This window comes from Cenococcum geophilum (genome assembly GCF_001692895.1).
Source record: "Cenococcum geophilum 1.58 unplaced genomic scaffold K441scaffold_6, whole genome shotgun sequence".
Classification (NCBI taxonomy): Eukaryota; Fungi; Ascomycota; class Dothideomycetes; order Gloniales; family Gloniaceae; genus Cenococcum; species Cenococcum geophilum.
The window spans coordinates 3,768,126-3,788,068 of NW_027137564.1; the positions used below are offsets into that span (position 1 = coordinate 3,768,126).

At 36.9% G+C, this 19,943-nt stretch overlaps 2 protein-coding genes across 2 annotated transcripts; one reads left to right on the top strand and one right to left on the bottom strand.

Annotated features, from left to right (window-relative positions):
- Positions 1–14,229: 14,229 nt before the first annotated feature.
- K441DRAFT_684793 (FAD/NAD(P)-binding domain-containing protein) lies at positions 14,230–15,546 on the top strand (the record flags this gene model as incomplete). The annotated part of the gene is made up of 3 exons (XM_067651819.1): positions 14,230–14,551; positions 14,676–14,840; positions 14,987–15,546. The coding sequence occupies 3 exons, from the start codon at positions 14,230–14,232 to the stop codon at positions 15,544–15,546; spliced, it is 1,047 nt and encodes a 348-aa protein (XP_067508294.1).
- On the bottom strand, positions 15,458–17,654 carry K441DRAFT_703324 (flavin-containing monooxygenase). Its single transcript, XM_067653465.1, has 2 exons — positions 17,471–17,654; positions 15,458–17,347 (listed from the first exon to the last, which is right to left on the bottom strand). The coding sequence occupies exons 1-2, from the start codon at positions 17,478–17,480 to the stop codon at positions 15,576–15,578; spliced, it is 1,782 nt and encodes a 593-aa protein (XP_067508295.1). The 5' UTR covers positions 17,481–17,654; the 3' UTR covers positions 15,458–15,575.
- Between the last annotated feature and the right edge of the window lie 2,289 nt (positions 17,655–19,943).

Sequence of the window (19,943 nt, forward strand, 5' to 3'; positions counted from 1 at the left end):
TTAATTTGCCTTAGGGTCTTATATTTAATCTACTACTACGTGGCTAGATAGTAAACTATTTTAAGCCCTTACTAAGTTAGAATGTTCTTATAATACGGAATAGAAGGCCCTAGATACTTAAATCGCGGCGTCTACTTATCTGCTTCGTCTTAAGAAGGTTTATAAAAAGGTTTATTCTAAGGAGTGGAAACTTATAGAATAAGGTCTATAGGAACTTAGCAATAAAAGAACGGATTCTCTCTTAATAGAGAAGGAAATAGATCTAAGTAGTTCGGCAACTGCTCTTCCTAGGTCCCCCTTAGGTAACTTATTCTTTAGTAATACTTCTTTTTTAATACTTTCTAACCTAATCTCTTCCGATACTCCTATACCTTTCCTATAGCATTCTTTAGATTCTCTAATAGCTCCTAGGTAGTCTTAGTATAGCCTATTTACTTAACCTTGTACTATATTTTATTATTAACGTCCTTATAACTAATGATCTTTAAAACTTATTATTTGTCTTCTTCTTATCCTCTATATATGTCTACTTTGTAAACTAGTAGCTTAATATTCCCGTATGCTAGCTCTAGCATTGCAATATACTATATAAAGTAGATCTTTATTTTAGCTAGTAGGTTTAACTTAAACGTAACTAGTGAAATCCTCTACATAATTTTAAAAGGTCCTAGTCTAACATAGTCTAACTTCTTACTTAGTCGTTAACTCTTAAAATTTTTATATAGTAGCCATACTTTATCTCCCTCCTTAAGATCTAATCCCTTAGATCTCTTTATATTATAGTACTTTTTTATTCTCTTTTATACTTTCTATGCTGATTCTATAAGGTCTATATAAAGATTTATTAATATCTTTATCCTTTCTTTAGCTGTGCTACTCGTTTTCTTTACTTACTATAGTAATAATAATATTCTTAGCTTATATCTGTAATTTACCTTAAATAGTAATATGCCTATTCCTTCTTAAGGTGTTATATTATATATAAACTATATAACTAGTAATAGCGATACCTAATTATTCTATACATAATTAACATAATGCCTTAGATACTGCTTTAGTGTCTAATTTAATTTTTCCGTTTAACCGTCTATCTGCGGATAATATACGGTGGAAGTTACTACTTAAACTCCTTACTCCGCTAAGAATACCTCCTAGAATACTGCTACGAATCTTAAATCTCTATCCAATATAATTTTACTTAGTACTCTATATTTTACGAATACTTCTTTAACATAAATTCTAGCGATATCTTCCGCTAAGATTTCCTTTATGCATACTATAAAGTATCCTTACTTTATAAGCTTATTTACTATTACTAAAATCGCGTTATAATCTTATCCGGTAATAGGATCTTTTAATTTTAGTAACTTAACGATAAAGTCCTATAATATAACCTCCTATAGTCTCTCTAGTATTTTAATAGGTTGTAGCCCTCCGTATAGCTTATGCCTTATTAGTTTATTCCTTTAGCAATCTAGATACTCTCTAGTAACCCTTCTAGCTATCCTTTAAATTTTATTAATAATATACTCCTTTTAGAGTCTTAACACTAAGCCTATAGCTCTATTATGTCCTTAAGTTAGTCCTTTATAGAAGTCCTCTATAAACTACTCTGCTATACTTTTTAGGATGTACTTTACTTCTTAGTTTTTATATATATCTATCTATAGATCTTCTAGCTGTGCTTCTAGAATTCTTTATGCCTAAAAGCTTTCTAGTATCTTGTAAACTTTCTCTAGTTTGTTACTCTCTTAAGTTGCTACAATTTTTGGATAATTATACCTAATTAATCTATCTGTGTCTTTTTGTAATAAAGCCCCTAATGGCTTCTTATTATTCTATAGTTTAGCCTTATAACTTAAAGTATCTGCTCTTATATTATCTATACCCTTAGTATACTAAATCTTAAAATAGTATTCTATAAGCATCTCTGCCTATCTAACCTATCTTTAATTAAGTTCCTTTATTATTAGGAATCTTATTAGGTTCTTATAATCCGTTTTAACTATAAATAGTTTTTTATACCTTATAAGAATGCTCTTTATTCCTTAAATGCTGTAACTATACCTAATAACTCCTTATTGTAGATGTCATAGTTTAACTCTAGTGGTGTTATTTTCCGACTATAGTATACTACTGGGTGCTATCTATTTTAATGCCTTTATATAAAGTATACCCCTAGTATATAGTCTAATATATCTATCTTTATAACTATCTCTAGACCTAGTTAATAGATCTTAAGAACTAGCTCCTAGGTAAACAACTCTTTAACTTTTTTAAAGAGTTCCCTTTATTCCTCTCCCTATGCCTATAGTTCTTCTTTCTTTATTAATCGCGTAAATGGCTTAATATCCTTTAACTATTATGCTATAAACCTTCTGCAGTAATTATAAAACCCTAGAAATAATCTTAACTATATAACGTTCTCTAGTTTTTACCAATTTACTATAGCCTTAATCTTCTTTAAATCTATACTAAGTTAGCCTAGTTTAATAATAAATCTAATAAAATTAATCTTCCTAGTAAAGAACTCGCATTTCTTAATTACTATGGGCATTTGTTTTTCTTATAATCTCCTTAAGACCTATTTAACGTATTCTCCGTATTCTTCCTTAGTTATTAAGTAGATAATAATATTATTAAGATATACCATAATAAATTTATCTAAGTATTCTCCTAATATATTGTTAATACGCTTCTAGAACGTTACTAGTGCGTTTATAAGCCTAAATTGCATAACTAATAGTTTATATAGTCCTTCCTTTAACCTAAAGGCTGCCTTTTATTTATCGCCTTCCTTAATCCTAATCTAATAGTACGCCCATCTTAGATTTATCCTCGTAAAGATTTACGCGTTACCTATCCTGTCTTAGATTTCGCTAATTAAGGGTAAAGGATATTTATCCTTTCTAGTAATGCTGTTTAACTATCTATAGTCGATACATAGCCTTAGTTTGCTATTTTTCTTTAGTACAAATAGTACTAGATAACCTACTAATAACTGCAATGGTTTAATATATCCCTTTTGTAGATTTTCCTAGATAAACTCTTTTAATACTCTACCTTCTTCTTTAGTAAGCTTATAGATTGGAAAGAACCTTAGACTTATTTCTAGTTCTAATTCTATCTTATAGTCCTATGCTATATACTCTAACAGCTTTTTACTTTCTAATAACTATAGTTTTTTACTATACTTATAGTATCTCTTTGGTATATAACTTAGTCCTTTTTCTATTTCTTTATAGGTTGCTCCTACTTAGTACTATACTAACTTGGCTTATTATTACTTCTTATAGCGTTAAGTATCCTTAATATTAACCTAACCTATAATCTAATTAATCCTTAAATTGTATTCCTATAACTAAGGTATACCTAATACTGCCTCGTCCTGTCCTAATAGTAGGATATTAAAAGACACCTTAATTTATCTCCCTTTAATAGTTATTTAAATAGGTCCTATTTTAAGATTAATAATGCCTCCTCTATAGGCTATCGGATCTCCTAAAATTATTACTAATAGGTAAAGTTGCTCCTTTTATCTATAAGGTAGTCCTATTCTCTTAACTACTGCTAGTAAGATATAGTTTCTTATTACTCTACTATCTATTAGCGCTTTAAACTGTTAATCTTACTATTTAACTTATAAATTTAGGTATTGTCCTTAAATTCCTTTAAGGGTCTAAGGCTCTACCACTGGCTCCCTCTGGTTCTGTAGGCCTCTACTTTTCCTAACTATTAGCTGCTTAATTTTTATGTACTTAGCTTACTCTTTAGCTAATACCTAGTTTGCTTTTTATCTTTAATATACCATAAATATATATTCTCTAGGTATTCCCACCACTATTATCCGTCTAAGCATTTTTCTATAAGGAATCTTTCTAGTTAAAGTACTAAACTCTCTTCCTCTTAAACCTCTGCTAGATGCCATCTGTGTATATATTTAGTATTCCTATACTATTACTTATCTATTATCTAGTATATCCTTATAGGGTATTTCTAATTCTTTTCCTTTAAATTCTTATATATCTCGCACATATTATCTATACACGCGATCTATAATAATGTGTAGTATGCCAGGTGCTTTAGGTTAACTCTTAACTTATTTTTATCTTTAAGTTTAAACCTCTATTATGCTAATCTAAATATTATAACTTTGTTTATAGGTACTAAGATATGTCTTTTACTTTTCTAGTCCTCTAATCGTTCTTCTAGATCCTTTAACGTTATAATTAAGGCTCCTTTAATATGTGTTATAGCCTTCTCTATAATTGGGTGGTCTTAGATAACTTTTTTATCTAACTATATATAAAAATCTTCCTACTTGTTATTATGCCTTTGCCTATACTACTTTTAGTACAGCTACTAGAGTATATACGGCTTGTCCGTAAGGAAGTATCTTCTTATTACTGCGTTATAACAGCCCTTAGTATGTCATTCTTTAAACCTAGTAGAAATCCCTAAATCCTCTTTATCTTCCAGTTTAGTAAGCCACTTAGCTCTTAGTATGCCTGCCCTAGGCCTATTAGTAATTCTTTATACTAGCGCTCTATCCTTTATATGTCCTAATATACTAGATCTCTTATCTAGTTTCTATTCTTACTATGCGATAATTCTTTACCTAAACTCTTCTATAGTTTCTTTTAGTTTGCGTCTTGCGCTCTAATCCTTAAAGTCTTTGTACTTCTTAATCTTAGTATTAACTTTTTAATCTTTAGTCCAAATAATGTGTTCTATTAATAAGTCTTCTAGGTCTATATATTCGTCTCCTAGTCTAATTACTATTTATACTATAGATTCCCTAATTTATAAGAAAGCTTCTTGCCTCTTATTTATAGGTGTCTTTATTTATACTCTAAATTCTTAACCCCTTTAGATCCTTAATCCTAAGCTCGCTTCTAACTTAAGCTTAGCTTTAGCCTTAGTCCAACTAGGCTTACTTAGTATTCTTATCTCGTCTTAAAAGTCTTAAATCTCACTTATCTCGTCTTAAGAGTCTTATGCCTATAGGAAACTTTATCCTAAGCTTATTTATATATTACTAAACTAAGCTATTACTCTACTTTATTGGTTATTGTCCGTTATAGGTCCTTAAGCTTACCTTATCTCATCTTAAGAATCTTAGTCATCTTTTATCTCGCTATAAGAATCTTAAGCCTATGGCCTTTTGCCTTTATTAAGTGCCGAAGTAGTTCGCTATCTTACTTCTCTTATATCTCGCGAAGCGATAGATATTATATCTAGTAGTGTCTTAATCCCCACTAATATTCCTTATTCTATAGTAGAATTATCCTCTACCTCTATTATAACATCTCCAATAGCTATATATTCCCAGTAAACCGCTCTTATTACCTTATCGTTATAAAATGCTTCGCCTATATTAAAATTATTGTCCTTAATATCCGATCTGCGAGCTAGTTTATTAGTTCCTTTATATCCTATAGGTGCTGGCTCTTATAGTTAATAGCTTGCGCCATACTTAGTGTCCTTATAAATTTAGTATATATTATTATAACAAAACGTAAAACTTCTAATTAAACATTCCTTTGTTCCTTGCAGCATATTATTATCCCTCTATACATATATATTATCTGCTAGTCTTATACCTTTTACTATATAGTAACTCTGCCCACTTCTATAGTCTCTAATATAATAACCCTGTTTTCCGCAATTTATATAAGCTCCTTCTTTAAACCATTTTTCCTATTATAGAGTCCGCCTAAATATCTTCTACTATTAAGATCCCTAATTCGGCCTCTGCTCCTTAGACCTTTAATTACTTAATCTTTATCCTCTAGGTTTCTATAGTTTACTTTATCTTTTATAGGCTTCTTTAGTACTACTTAGGTCTATTAGCTCTGCGCCATACTATGGTTTCTAACTTAGCTTTTGTTATTGCGTACTCTGCGCCTTATATAACTATAGAACTCTATCCTAGCCTCTTTTAGCCTATTCCCTTTAGTAGATCCAATTATTAATCTTAATCGCCTAATCTATTAGTTCCCTTAGGGTGTCCGCATCTTCTATTAGGATAATTACGTCCTAAACTTTAGCCTTAAGTCCTTGTTTATACTATGCCATAAGCGCCCTATTATTCCACTCTACTTATATTACTAACGTCTAGAACTGCGTTATATACTTAATTGCTAAAGTTTATTGCGTAATATCTTAGAATTTTCTTTCCACCGTGGTTATTGCCTCTGGGTCTCTAAACATTTATATAAGTTATTCTATAAATCTATTCCAGCTTAAGAACATAAACCGTACCTCTTAGTTAGTAGTTATTATGCCGTTCGCTTATATCTCTATAAGGTAAGGCTTAAACCATTTAAGTGCTCTTCCTATTAAGAATAGTCCTATATAGGCTATTTGATCTATAGGTATTACCAGCTTTACTCCTTCCTATACTACCTTAAAGTGCATTTATATTAGGAATCCTTTAAGCTTTAATCTCTCTCCTAAGTACCTTTTAATTAATAATAACTTAACCTTTGCTGCGCCTATCCCGTTAATCCTATTTTCTAATATTATATTATTTTCTATTAACTAGTTAACTATCTCTTATAGTTATCCGACCGTTATAGGTTGCTGTAAGTTAGTATCTACTATACTAGTGTTGTTACCTAACCTTAAAGTAGTTACTGCCGTTGATAGCGTTATAGTGGCTGCTTTTAGTGGCATGTTATTTAACTTCTTATATTAATACTATAACTAGGTAGTGATTGTATAATAGAACCTTATAGCAAGAACTACGGTGGGCTTATTATTAGGCTAGATATATAGGAAATATAAGTATAAAAGTCAACAACAAATAATAACTGGTGGAGTGGTTGCCCAATAGATTAACTCTAATTATATTCTAAGAATTACTATAAGGAAGGAACTATCTAGGTAGGGACTAAGGGTCCTTAAATACACAACCGTACTCCTATAAAATCCTTCTTATACGTAATATACGTCTTATACATAAGGTACGTAAGTTCCTTTTATTCCTTTTGTTTAATACGTAGCATATTATATAACCTTAGTTACTATTCCTCGTCACATAGTTCTACCGGTTCTATCCTAAACTATACCTAAATTAACTAACTAGCTTCTTCCGTCTCTTCTCTAAGTAGTTATAACATCGTACTTAAAGCGTTTATAACAATTTAAATATAGTTATATACTAGCGTCTATATATTGCTTAGCAGTATCTACCTCAGTAACGCATAATGCTAAGACCTCCTATAATATTCGCGAATATTAAACGCAGTCACTACGTAGCTAATTCGCTTTCAATATCGCTAAACCTATTATTATTTATTATATATTTATTATCTATTCGTTTATGAATTATTTTATAACGCTATTACCGCTTATAACTAACTAGGAGATTTATACGCGTGCACAATCCTAATAAGAAAACCTACCTAGACGACCTACCTTAACTACACTATCGTCTATAACCGCTATACCCTCCTTTACTAGTCCTATAATGCCGTCCGAGGCTAATATACGCGCTGCTGCCATAGAAAAGCGCAAAATTGCTAAAGAGTAAAGGGAATAAGCCTGAGATAAAAGGGAGATTTAGAAGTATAAGGAAGAGCGTAAAGCCCGTCTAGCGAAGGAGGCTTACTAGTATAAATACCACCTAGCTTAAATGGCTTAATTATAGTTAGGCTTAGCCGTTTTAGCCTTATAGGCCACTATAATAGCTACTATAGCTAATATTCTTAGTAAGCCTCTCCCTCCTAGTATAAAGTTGCTTAAACTCTGCCTTCCTAGCGTTATAAAAAGGGATTACCTAGATATTTTTAAGGGTACCTTTAATCCAGTAAACCTCGCCTATCTTTAAGTCTATACCGCTTAAATTAAGATTACTAATAAATATAGATTAAAAATGGTACTCTAGTTATAAGGAAGGCAAAAGTAGATAAAAAGCTATTTATAAATAAAGGCGTCTAGTTTAAAGGTTTTACTAACTATATAGTTATTACTAGCACCCTCTATATATGCCCGCTAGACCTTATTACTAATATACTTCTCTAAATAAATATAATTTATACCTTATTAACCTAGTATATTTAAGTAGATTATATACTTGATTTAATACTCGACTATTATACCTTTATAATAACCAATAGATAACTAAAGCCCGCTAATTAGTAAATACTAGCCTAGTATATAGCGCCATACCTTATAATATCTAGTGCTATTAGCTTTACCGCCTTAAAGAGACCTAGGTTAGATACCTCTTATACCTCTAATACCTACCGCAGGTTTAATAGCAGAGGCTATAATAATATAGCTTATAAATACCCGTATAAGTACTTAAAGTATAGTAAAGATTATACTATATTATCTAAAGCTTGCGCCTAGGAATAGTAAGGCGAACCTTATAAAGTAGGGTCTAGCCTAATAATAACACTAACTTTAATTATACGCCTAGGACCTAGGCCTAATATATTACTATTATTCCCTACCTTTATAAAGGTAAAGGCTCTCTACTACTCTCTATCGCCCCTAAGGATCTTAGCGTGGTACTCCTTTTTATTTAACTACTTAGGGAATCTACTAGCTATCTTAGTAGGCATCTTAACCTATAACTATAAGATAGGAGTTAAGTTTATTCCTACCCTAAGATCTTATAGGAACTATAACTCCTTTTAGGATAATGCCGACCTTATCTTTAAGAAGATAATATTAGACCTTAAAAAAGGATATATTAGAATTGCGATAGGGCCTATTATAGTCTTACCTCTTAGCCTAGTACTAAAATCGGATAAAGGATACCGCCGAATTTACAATCTCTCTTTTCCACTAGTATCTTTAGTTAATAACGCAATTCTAGAAGAATATAGAGCACTAGTATATACTATAGTTACCGCTATTTAAGCCTATGTTATTTCTATAGGTTGTAGATATCTATTGCTTAAAAGAGATATTAAAGACGCGTTCTATATAGTCCCCCTATCTTATAGGGCAAGAACATTAATAGGCTTCTCCTAGGAAGGTATTACCTACTAAGAATACTGCCTATCCTTTAGTCTTTAAACTACGCCGCTTATATTTAACCTCTTCGCGAAAGGCCTATACTAGATACTCTATTTATAACTACCTTATAAGGTAGAATACTACCTAGATAACTTTATCTTTATTCTTACCAACCTAAATAACTTAGCAGCTGTTACCTAGACTTATGTCTCTATTACTAACTCCTTAGGTATTCCTTAAAATGGCTCTAAAGATATAGCAGAAACTATTATTAAAGTTCTAGGACATACTATTAACACCATATAAATATAAACGCGATTATTACTATAGAAACAATTATATATTATTAAGAAAGTCATTACCGCACTCTAATACGGCTTATTATTATTTCTTTAAGCTTAATAGCTTACGGGCTACCTTATATAGTACGCCTATATAATTAAACTCGGTTAATCTTACTTTAAATCCCTCTAAATCTTTATTATTACTTAGCTGGAGACTTTAGTAAATAAGTATAAACCTAGGCGATTTAGTACTAAGTTGCGAAGTAACTTATATATTTAGCTTAACCTACTTACTATAAGTAATAGAGTATTATTCTTTAATGACGTTAAGTATACCTATATTTATCTCTTTACTAACGCCTTTACCCGGTTTAGGTTTGGCGGCTTTTACTTTTTTAAAAAATTTAAATATAAGGATAACTGGTAGTAATATATAGCTAACCTCCCTTAATCTTAGGCATTTAGTATATTACCTAAGCCTAGTTAATAAGTAAACTATATTAATCTAAAAGAGATATATACTATTACTTATATATTTAATCTATAGTCTACTAACTAGTAGTATAGCGCGCTATCTATTTATATTAATAGTATAGTAGTTTACTAGGGTATTAAGAAGACTGTTATTTATAGTGTAGTAAATAAATCGCTCCGTAAGATTATGCTAGCTATTATAGCTTATAATATTATAATATCTATAAAGTAAATCCTAGGTGATTTAAATAGCTTAGCTAATATACTATCTTAATTTTAGGCCGTAGCTATTTATTAGTTCTACCTACACTAGGCCCTTAATTTATTACTACTAAAGCTAACGAGTTTTTAATAGGTGCTGTAAACCTAACGGACTACTTATAACCGCCTATAAACTTTAAAGATAATATTAACGCGCTATCTAACCTCTATACGCTCCTTCTTTAGAACAGCCTTATGCTAGTAACCTATAGGAACTATTCCTTAGCAGTTAATAGCTAGGAGTTATACTACGCACTTAAAAAAGTCTCCCCCTACCTAGCTAAGCCGCGTAAACTAGGCGAATAGATTACCTACTGCGCGTTTAGTACCTCCTAGCTATAAATAGGTAGGCTTAAGGCCGAAACCTTATAAGCCTATATCTCCGCAATTTGCTCGCGCTATATAAACTACGGTATCTTAATTGCAGTATTTAAGGATCTTATAGTATACTAATTACTTACTAGAGTAGCCGCTATCTCTCCCTTAGTAAAAAAGGATAAGTAACCTATTACTAGGGATATTCTAGCCTAGGTAGTAATACACGGCCTATTACTACTAGACATTAACACTAATGCCGTATTTACCCTCGCATTTGCTAGATTTCTATAGATAGGTAAGATTATATATATTATAGCGGAGCTTAAGAACCAAACAACCTTCCTAGTAAAAAAGGCTACTTAATATAATATTACCTTTACGCCTAGTAGGATAATATTCCGCCTTAAATAGAGTAAAGCTAATAAGCAATACTAGGGCGTTAACGTCGCTATTGCGGTGGTAGGCGGCCTATTATACCTAGTCGCTACTATAATAAAGCTGTTTAATAGGGACCTTTAACCCCTTAACTCTCCCTTATTTAGTCTTAATAGTAAACCCTTTACCCCTTTAGGGGTTCGTAAGATCCTTTCCTCCTATTTAGTAGCTACTGGGATTAACCTAAGTAGTTACTTAAACTACTTTTTCCGCTAGGGCGCTGCCTAGTTCGCTAAAGATTTAGGGTATTTATATTAGCAAATTTAGCAGCTAAGTTAGTAGTTATTAGAAGCCTTTCGCCTATATATTAGGATTAAGACCACTAACCTCCGTCGCCTTAACTCTTACTTCTAGCGTAATATACCGCTCTTAGCGTAAGGATTACTAGGTAGTAGGTTAGGATATTAAGAGGGCTACTAAGGCGTTAGTAGTAAGTAAGTTAATAGCGATTTTCTATACCGGGCATAGAAAATCCTAATTAGTTAGCTTATAACTTAGGGTTAGCAGAATATAGCAGAATATAATAATATAGCAGAACTTGGCAGAACGCGATAATATAGCAGAATTTGGCAGAATATAATAAGGTGGCAGAATTTAGCAGAATGTGATAAGGTGGCAGAATTTAGCAGAATATAGTAGAATGCGGTAATGTCTTATTGGGCGTAGGACCTTCGCTTAGGGACATCTGGCCGCTTTAGGGCAAATCCTTAGTAGATTTAAGTGCTAGGAACTAGTAAAACTGCTAAGAACTAGCCCTAGAGCGACCTTATAGCCCTATACCTCCCAATTATATAAAAATTAAATATCCCCTTACGTAACTGCGATAGATAGATACTAGCGTCTATATATTGCTTAGTAGTATCTACCTTAACAACGCATAATGCTAAGACCTCCTGTAATATTCGTGAATATTAAACGCAGTTACTACGTAGCTAATTCGCTTTCCCTACCCGCTATCCCTTATACTTAGTATACATTATATATAGATAGCGCTTTAAGGCAATTCTTTAGTAGGTGCTAGGAACTAGCAAAACCACTAAAAGCTAGCCTTAATGCGACCACTATAGTTAGATAGTCTTGTAGCTATAGGCTTGCGGTTAGGGATATCTGGCCGCTTTAGGGCAAATCTTTAGCAGATTTAAGTGCTAGGAACTAGCAAAACTGCTAAGAACTAGCCCTAGAGCGACCTTATAGCCCTACACCTCCCAATTATACAAAAATTAAATATCCCCTTACGTGACTGCGATAGATAGATAAATTTAGTGTAGAGCGTAAAGGAATTTAATAGTATTAAAGTTTATACAGCCTATTTATATAGCTATCTTAACAGCCTATCTATGGTAGTGCTTAAACGGCTAAAAGAGAACAATATCGAGCGGTTATAGAAAGTGGCTTATATAGGGCGGAATAGCTAATAAATAGATATTCTTCTCCTTATAATATTTTATAATTTCCTTTATAAGGTATAAACTATAGCCATCTAGTAATAGCAGCCAATGCGCACCTATCTATTAAGCAGCGCTTTGCCTATTAAAGTACTAAATCTAATTAAACGTAAGGTCGTTATTTAAATAACCTTTAGTTTAAGCGCCTAGCATATAGTTGCTAGGTATACTTATATCATTAAGGTATTAATACATAATTTATTAGCCCTTAATAATAACTGCTAGAGTAAGTATAACTTTATTACTAGATATAGCCTCTAATACTAATGCAAAATCGCGATTTGTTTTACTGGCTAAGTATATCCTCTTAGTGTTTAATACACGCGTAATTATTTACTAGCTGCTACTAATTCTAATATAAAATCCAGACTTGTTAAAGTTTTATTTATTATATAGTAGAATACCCTATTACTCCTTTATATTCCTATATAAAGTATATCATTCCTATATCGCGGTAAGATTGTTTATAATAGCTTAATTAATCTCTATAGGCTTCTACTTAACCTTATATACTATTAGGTTTTATTTAAGAAATCTCTTAGTCTAATCACGTCTAAAAGTAGGTAGTTTGGTATTGTTAGGCGTATAGAGCTTAAGGATACGCTACGCGCAATTATAGACTTAGTAGAACAGCACGCCAACTCTAAAGCGGTCCATTTAATTAATATAGGATAGGAGCATAGCCTTTTAGTATTAATTAAGCATCTTATTACTACCAGGCCTCTGTATCTTGCTTTTAATGCCGTTAACGCGGTTATAGATATGTTTAAACGGCGCGTTATATAGGCGGGCTGCCAATCGAATATTAGGTATTTCTATGCGTAATAACTCACGAAGTGCATCTTACACGCGTATCTCAATAATTTCGGATTCTGTAGGCATGGTTGTGGTGATTCAATTGTATAAGGAAGTAGGTGAGGCTTGATCTTGGATAAACGTTCCGTTGAGCTCGGTGTTCCGTTGATATAAGCGTAAGCGAATAGTCCGTGGGGCGGATAACCTTACTTTCTATCCCTTGCCGTTGAACGCGTCCAATAACTTGTGGTCCGAGCTTGACCAATCAATTAACTGCATTAGCTGGCGGTCAGTGCTCGGGGGTAGTTTTTAGCAACCCCATGCGGTAGTTTAGGATATTGGGCAGGTTGAACAAAGTCTTCGTCATTGGTTTCACGATTTCGAACCATTGTGATAGTTAATTCAATAATTGAAGCTTGGTATTGCTGCTGGTGTTCACGAAATCGATGTTCCTAAGTGTTGCGCACGGGCTACAAACGCTTGGACGCTAACGGTGCAAGGGATAATACAAGGGGGTGACATGAGCGGGCCAACCGCCCTCCCTGCAAGTTTTGGTGGCATTATAGTAGCGTCCCGCTAAAATGCTGCCGATATGGTTATAATGCCACCAAAACTTGCAGGGAGGTCGGTTGGCCCGCTCATGTCACCCCCTTGTAGCGTAAGGTTCCAGCTGTACAGCCTTTTCAATAGCCTAAAACGCATGAACTGTTACTTAAGTTATTGTTAAGATGGTGTTCGATTAATCTAGACTGCTACCACGCTCAGTTATGTTGGTTAATTTTCTACCTGACGACAAGCTCCATTGACATATGAAGATACTCAAAACCACCCATATGATTGAATGGTTCTCGCTGCTTTATCCCTTCGCACTGGATTTGCGTCCATCTGTTATCGATAAGAACTGGCCAATTTAATCAACCAAATCAAATCGTTCGTGCTTAGGAATTGTGGTGTTCCCGCACGGATCAACTTAGAGATGGACGTCACCGTTTGAAGGGATAGGCCAGGATCTAAACAATGTTTCCGCGGTGACCCAATCAAATTCAAATGTATGTATAAGCTGGGTAAAATGACGTTCTTCGTTCGCGTCAGACCGGACGGAACCCTTTCGGCCCCATCGAAATGATAACGGTCAGCAGGGTGGGCCTTATTTGACCAGAATCTACAACCGTAAATTCGGGAGAACGCATAAACACCCTAGCCTCTTCAAAGCAGATATCTTTATATCAAGTTGAACAAGCGTAATGAACGAGATCGAGGACTCCCACTCCCGCAAGCCGTTCCGCATCGCCATTGTAGGCGGAGGACTCGGTGGCTTAGCTCTCGCTATAGGTCTTATCAGGCATGGTATTGGCGTCCATATATACGAAGCTGCAGCTACATTCTCCGAGATTGGCGCGGGTGTTGCTTTTGGTCCTAATTCCGTTCGGGCCCTGGGTCCGACCGACGAGTCCACTCTCCGAGGCTACAAGAAACATGCAACTTTTAACGAGGGTCCAAAACGCCAGCATACTTTCCTCTCCTTGCGATATGGGATGGGCTCTTGCAACGGAAACGGGAAGAGTTGTGGAGATTAATGCACAGGGAGGATGGCCAGGATATGGATAAATGGACCTGGACACGCACGCGGAGCTGTATACATAGGGCCAAGTTTTTGGATGAGCTTATCCAACTGGTCCCGGGGGAATAGTTTCGTTCAGTAAAGCTCTTGTCAGCGTTGGTGAATTTCCGGGCGAGGAATCGGGCGTTAACGACGTTCGGCTCCATTTCATCGACAGATCCACTGCCACAGCTAGTGCCATAGTTGGATGTGATAGCATTAAGAGCAAGACTAGAGAAGCAATCTTGGGGAACAGTATCAATCCAAAATTCACAGGAGAATAGGCCTACGGAGCCTTGATTCCTAGAGATGCAGCACTCAAGCCTCAAGGCGCTTGGAGAGGAATTGGCGTGCAACGACCAGCTCTGCGGATATGGAGGTTACATCATTTACATATCCAGTTGAGCATGGGGAATTCATCAACATTGTAGCCGTTCGGCGCAAGAACGGGGCTACATGGGAAGATGGTCAATGGGTAGTCCCCTCCACGAAGGATGAGATGCTTCGAGACTTCGGGAGCTGGCATCCTGCCGTTACAAATCTTCTTTCACATTCTTTGGCTCAAGAGGAATGGGCTTTATTCGATCTCCAGCATTCGGCAAAATACTATAAAGGCACCGTGTACTTGCTAGGAGATAGCGCTCACGCTAGTACGCCTCACATCGGCGCTAGCGCAGGCATGGCCATGGAAGATGCGTTTTTGTTAAGCAGCTTAGCGGGCGCTATCAGAGATCAAACGGAACTCGAAAAAGCGTTTCGAGCTTTTAATGCTGTCCGAAGGCCAAGAACCCAGACAGTCGTTGAATATAGTATGCTGTCCGGTTTTGCGTACGAATTTATGAAAGACGACGTTGGAGATGACTTTTCAAGATTGCAGGCTGACATTAGTGCTCGATTTGAGTGGCTCTGGCATGAGGACTTAGAAGCACAATTATTGAAAGCGAGGAAGTTAATGGGGTGATTGTTTTAGAAAAAAAAAGAATAACGTTTTCAATAGGACTTGAATGGCTGCCCCTTTAAGCACGCCTTGACCTGCAGAGCGACAAACCTGGAGTAGAATCTTGCCATTGAACAGTCTCCGCCCATGAACCAGAGCCCCGGGTAGCCTAGAGGTTTATACGCGCCTCGTACCTCCCCCTCCATATCAAGCCCCCAAAAATCTTCCAGGTGGTCGGTGGCCTCCCCACCAATCATTTCTGCCGCGATCTCTCGCATATTACCCACGAACCCCGTGCAGAACACAACCACATCCGCATCAATAGCCTCCCCGTCGGAGAAAAGCAGACCGGTTGAGGTAAATGACACTGGTTGAGCATCTGACTTCATTCGCACCTTCCCAGCTGCAATTTCGCGTGACACCCCCTTATCGAGATGGTGACCACCAAGACGAGCATAGAGAACCTCGATTATATCACCATTTCGGTCGAGCTTGAATCCAGCTCGTTCGAGGTCATCATAGCGGTGTGACTCGCGAGCAGCCGCAGCAGCGAGACCGAGATTTGCAAGGGCGGAGGTAATACGCATGGGCATAGTCATACTAAGGCGGTCTCCAAGTTCTATTGGGATCGTGTCGTTGTGAAGCTGTTCGAGTAGGGGCACCAGATGGTCTTGTGGAATAACAATGGTTGGATTCCGCTGCACCATTGTGATGGAAGCGAGACTGGCTGATAACATATCTTCGACTACATCGTGTGCTGTATTGCCAGTACCCAAAACAATAGCATGCTTCCCCTTCCATTTTTCGCTGGATCTATAAGTCACAGAGTGCAAGATTTCCCCTGAGTAAGCTGAACGATCAGGTATTGAAGGTATGCGAGGTACTTGAGATCCGGCTCCGAGAGCGAGGACCAAATGTTGAGTTGTAACGGTCTTCTCTTCTAGGATGTTGTCCACATTATACCAAACTGTAAGAATCCAGGCCTGTAGATGGCTGTCCCAACGCGCTTTCTTCAAGGTGGTAGAAGTTAGCACTCTAATTCCGTACTTCTTAGCCCAATTCTCGTATCCATCTGCCAATTCATCCTTGCTCAACCATTGCGAGTGAGTTCCCGCAGCGAAGGTTCGCTCGAAGGGTAGCTGTGCCATATTTCGGGGCGTGTGCAATCTTGCGGAGTCAAAGCGGTTCCTCCAGTTATCTCCGATGTTGGCGTTACTCTCGAGCAGAATGTAATTTACACCAAGGGCTTCAAGTCTTCCAGCGGTTGAAAGGCCTGCCTGGCCACCTCCCACAACAACGCATTCGAAATAGCCAGCTTTGAGATCAGGCTTCCGGCGCTCCGCCAAAGAGACCCCTGGATGCAACGCATCAACGTTCGTGCAAGCTTGCAAGTTTTCCACCCACGTTCTTAGCATCCAGATCTTCCAGGTGTCTTCATCAGTTGGCACTAATGAGATAATGCCGGTGCAAGATCTAGCAGGCTCGGAGGACACTTCAAACTCGAAAGCGGCTTCTACCCATGCAATTGAGGGTCCAAATCGGGCCACTCGGGCTGTTTCAGGATGGATAATGAAAGTAGATACCCCTTTGCAATGTTGTCTCCAGGCCGATATAATTCGATCGCTGCCATAGAATGTTCGAAAATTGCCTGTGAACGCGAGTATGTCGCGCCATATGGCATCTACTGTGAAGTGGCTTGGTCCCGGTTCTGAAAGGTAGGCCAAACAGTGCTGAGCCACTGCAGCGCAGTTCACAGTATCGGGGATTTTTGCTGAGGGCAGGGAGCCAGGCAAGTCAGCAACCTTTACACTCGGCGACCGGCTAGCTTGAAATAAGTTAGTAAGAGTCAAGTCATCAAACTAGACCAAGAGTTCGCTCGAAGCAGTCCACAATTCCCGCCTCTAATTTTAAAAGCATGGAATGAATTATTTAAGAGTAAGCTGCTTACCTTGATTCATCTTCGTTATTCTCTGTCGGGCTATTTTCTTTGGTAACACTAGAACTGAGTCGTAAAGCCTAGAGTAGTCAGTCCGAGGTTGTATTTATGCAGAGACATGAATCTATTTTAATAGCTTATATATCAAGAAATAGGTCAGCTTCTCCAATTCACAAAGCAACAGTGCAGAGCTGACGATATGTGGCTGAAATAGCTTCGGTAGGCGATTGACCGTTCCGGGATCTGCGGAGCTCATTCGTCCGTAGTGTTCCGACTAATGCCGGTACACGCGATATTCCGGTAAGCGACTATCTCTAAAAGGACACCGCAACCACAATTCAAAAGTTAAAGAACATTTCTGCCTCATTCCAGAACGAATGGCCATTTTTCCAGAATGAGTCGTATATCGCTTTAATCGGCTTCATTTCGGATTAATTAACTCAATCTGGAATAAGGTAGTGCTCTAAAAGTAATATATAGGTTATCGCGGTTGTGTTAGTAATGGGCTTAGATTTGAGTGACGGTCAGCTCAGACCTTTGCGCTCACCTTCCACCTACCGAACATCACCCTCGATACCCCGTACCAGAGATGCATAACTATTCTATTGGTTATATAAGTTATGATTACTATATAATCCAACTAATCATAATCATAATCAATTGTTTAATCACCCATGGTAAAACAAGGTAATGGAATGTAGTGAAAGCTCTGGTGTTGAGAAAGTTCTTTATTGATTTTCCTACTATATGGTCGGCGTTAACCAAAAAGCGCCGAACGGGCTATTTTACATATAAAAAACGTCCGTGCGGGCTTTTAGAAAAAGTTATTGTAAACCTCATCTAATCTCTTTCCTTATCCCTTAACCCGCCGACGTCCACTAGGTATATGGTCCGTGCGAAACACCAGAATCAGAAGTACGCGTATAGCCTAAGTAGATTTAATCAATACAATACTATCAAATATGCCTTCCAATCGTACTTTCCAATGATATAAACTTTGTTCAGCCGACTCGGTACAATGTTCAACCAAATCCAGTCGCTAAAAGCTCACCGCCAGAGCCGTGGCCGCTGCCCGATTTACAACGGCTTCATATTTCTAATCACGATGATTTGATTGCATTGATCTTATTGGTTGGTTCTTATCGATACCGAGTGGACGAATTTCGGCGGGTTAAGGGGTAGCTAATGAGGAAGCATACAAAATACCGGCAACTAGCGCAACATTTACCTCAGTGGACTCATACTAAGAAATCGATTGCGCTGGCGCGCTAAACTCCTTCGGATATTTGATCGATTTCTTGGTCTGAGGGACTTTGGCGAGATTTGTATGGAAGCATAAGCTTTTTTTGTAAGGAAAACTTATAAACCCCAACAAAATTAATTAATCTCCCCACAACGTATTCTAAGGTAAAAATTATATTAAATTACTTAGGAGATCTAGCTCTATAAATTATGAGATTTTAGGCTTTTTATACCTTACGTGGGCCCGTATATAAGGGTACGTAAAGGTGCTTATGCTTTTAATAACGGGAATTTTAACTTTAACGAAATTAATCTCAGATTTAGGAGGGAATATTATAATTCTAAAGCTGTTAGTATATAAAGTAGCCACCTAAGATATATCTATGAACTTTTGAAGACTTTATTTTATTACGTTGTAGAGGAAATCCCCGTACAAAATTGCTAAAACTAAGATTTTTGCTTATGCTTTTAACAAAACTCGCCAAAGCCTCTCAGACGTGATTTTGCAATTCGGAAGACGGCGTAGGTTATTCCGACGCTAGCTAAAAAATCACGTCTGAGCTCGCTGAGGTAAGCGCAACATTGCAGCAAGTCCTGAGGTGACAAAGATCTAGTTCGTCGATCCTATTCGTATTATTGCTAATGCTTGGGTTCCTCCAATACCACACACTGCCAGCATCCCTCTGGTAGTGGAATGACTTCCCAATCCTAGGTGAAGTGCTACTCTGATCTAGTGCGAGCTATGCCTTCTGCCTCTGGAGATATCACTAAATACAGGTTCTGTAGCCTGGTGGGCTGACGTTGGGATTCGCGTCTTGAAGTCATTGTCGTCGCGGCTCGTAGAGGAGAAGAGGAGCATGTGATTGGAAATCGAAACGCTCGAAAAAGAACTGAGTCACCGGTCGTGGAGGTTATACAATGTCAAGATCAGAGGTGTAGTGGTCATGGCAGGCGTGGTCGTGGTAAGCTTGAGGTCTCGAGGTTGCGGGCTGAACACTTCTTAGGGATGTGAGGAATTCTCGCTACGTTTTCAAACAGACGGTCGCTAATTCAACAACATTACATGGGTGATACCTATTTTCTTCAAATCACGGGGCCGAGGGGCAAGAGGGCTCACGACTAAAATTTACGCGACACGGTCGGCTCGCTGAATCACATCATGCTCCGGACTTCATCGCAACTCAAGGTACCAACTCCGCCGTACCAAGGAATTTTCCAAGACGAATTGGGTGCGGCTGCAGTA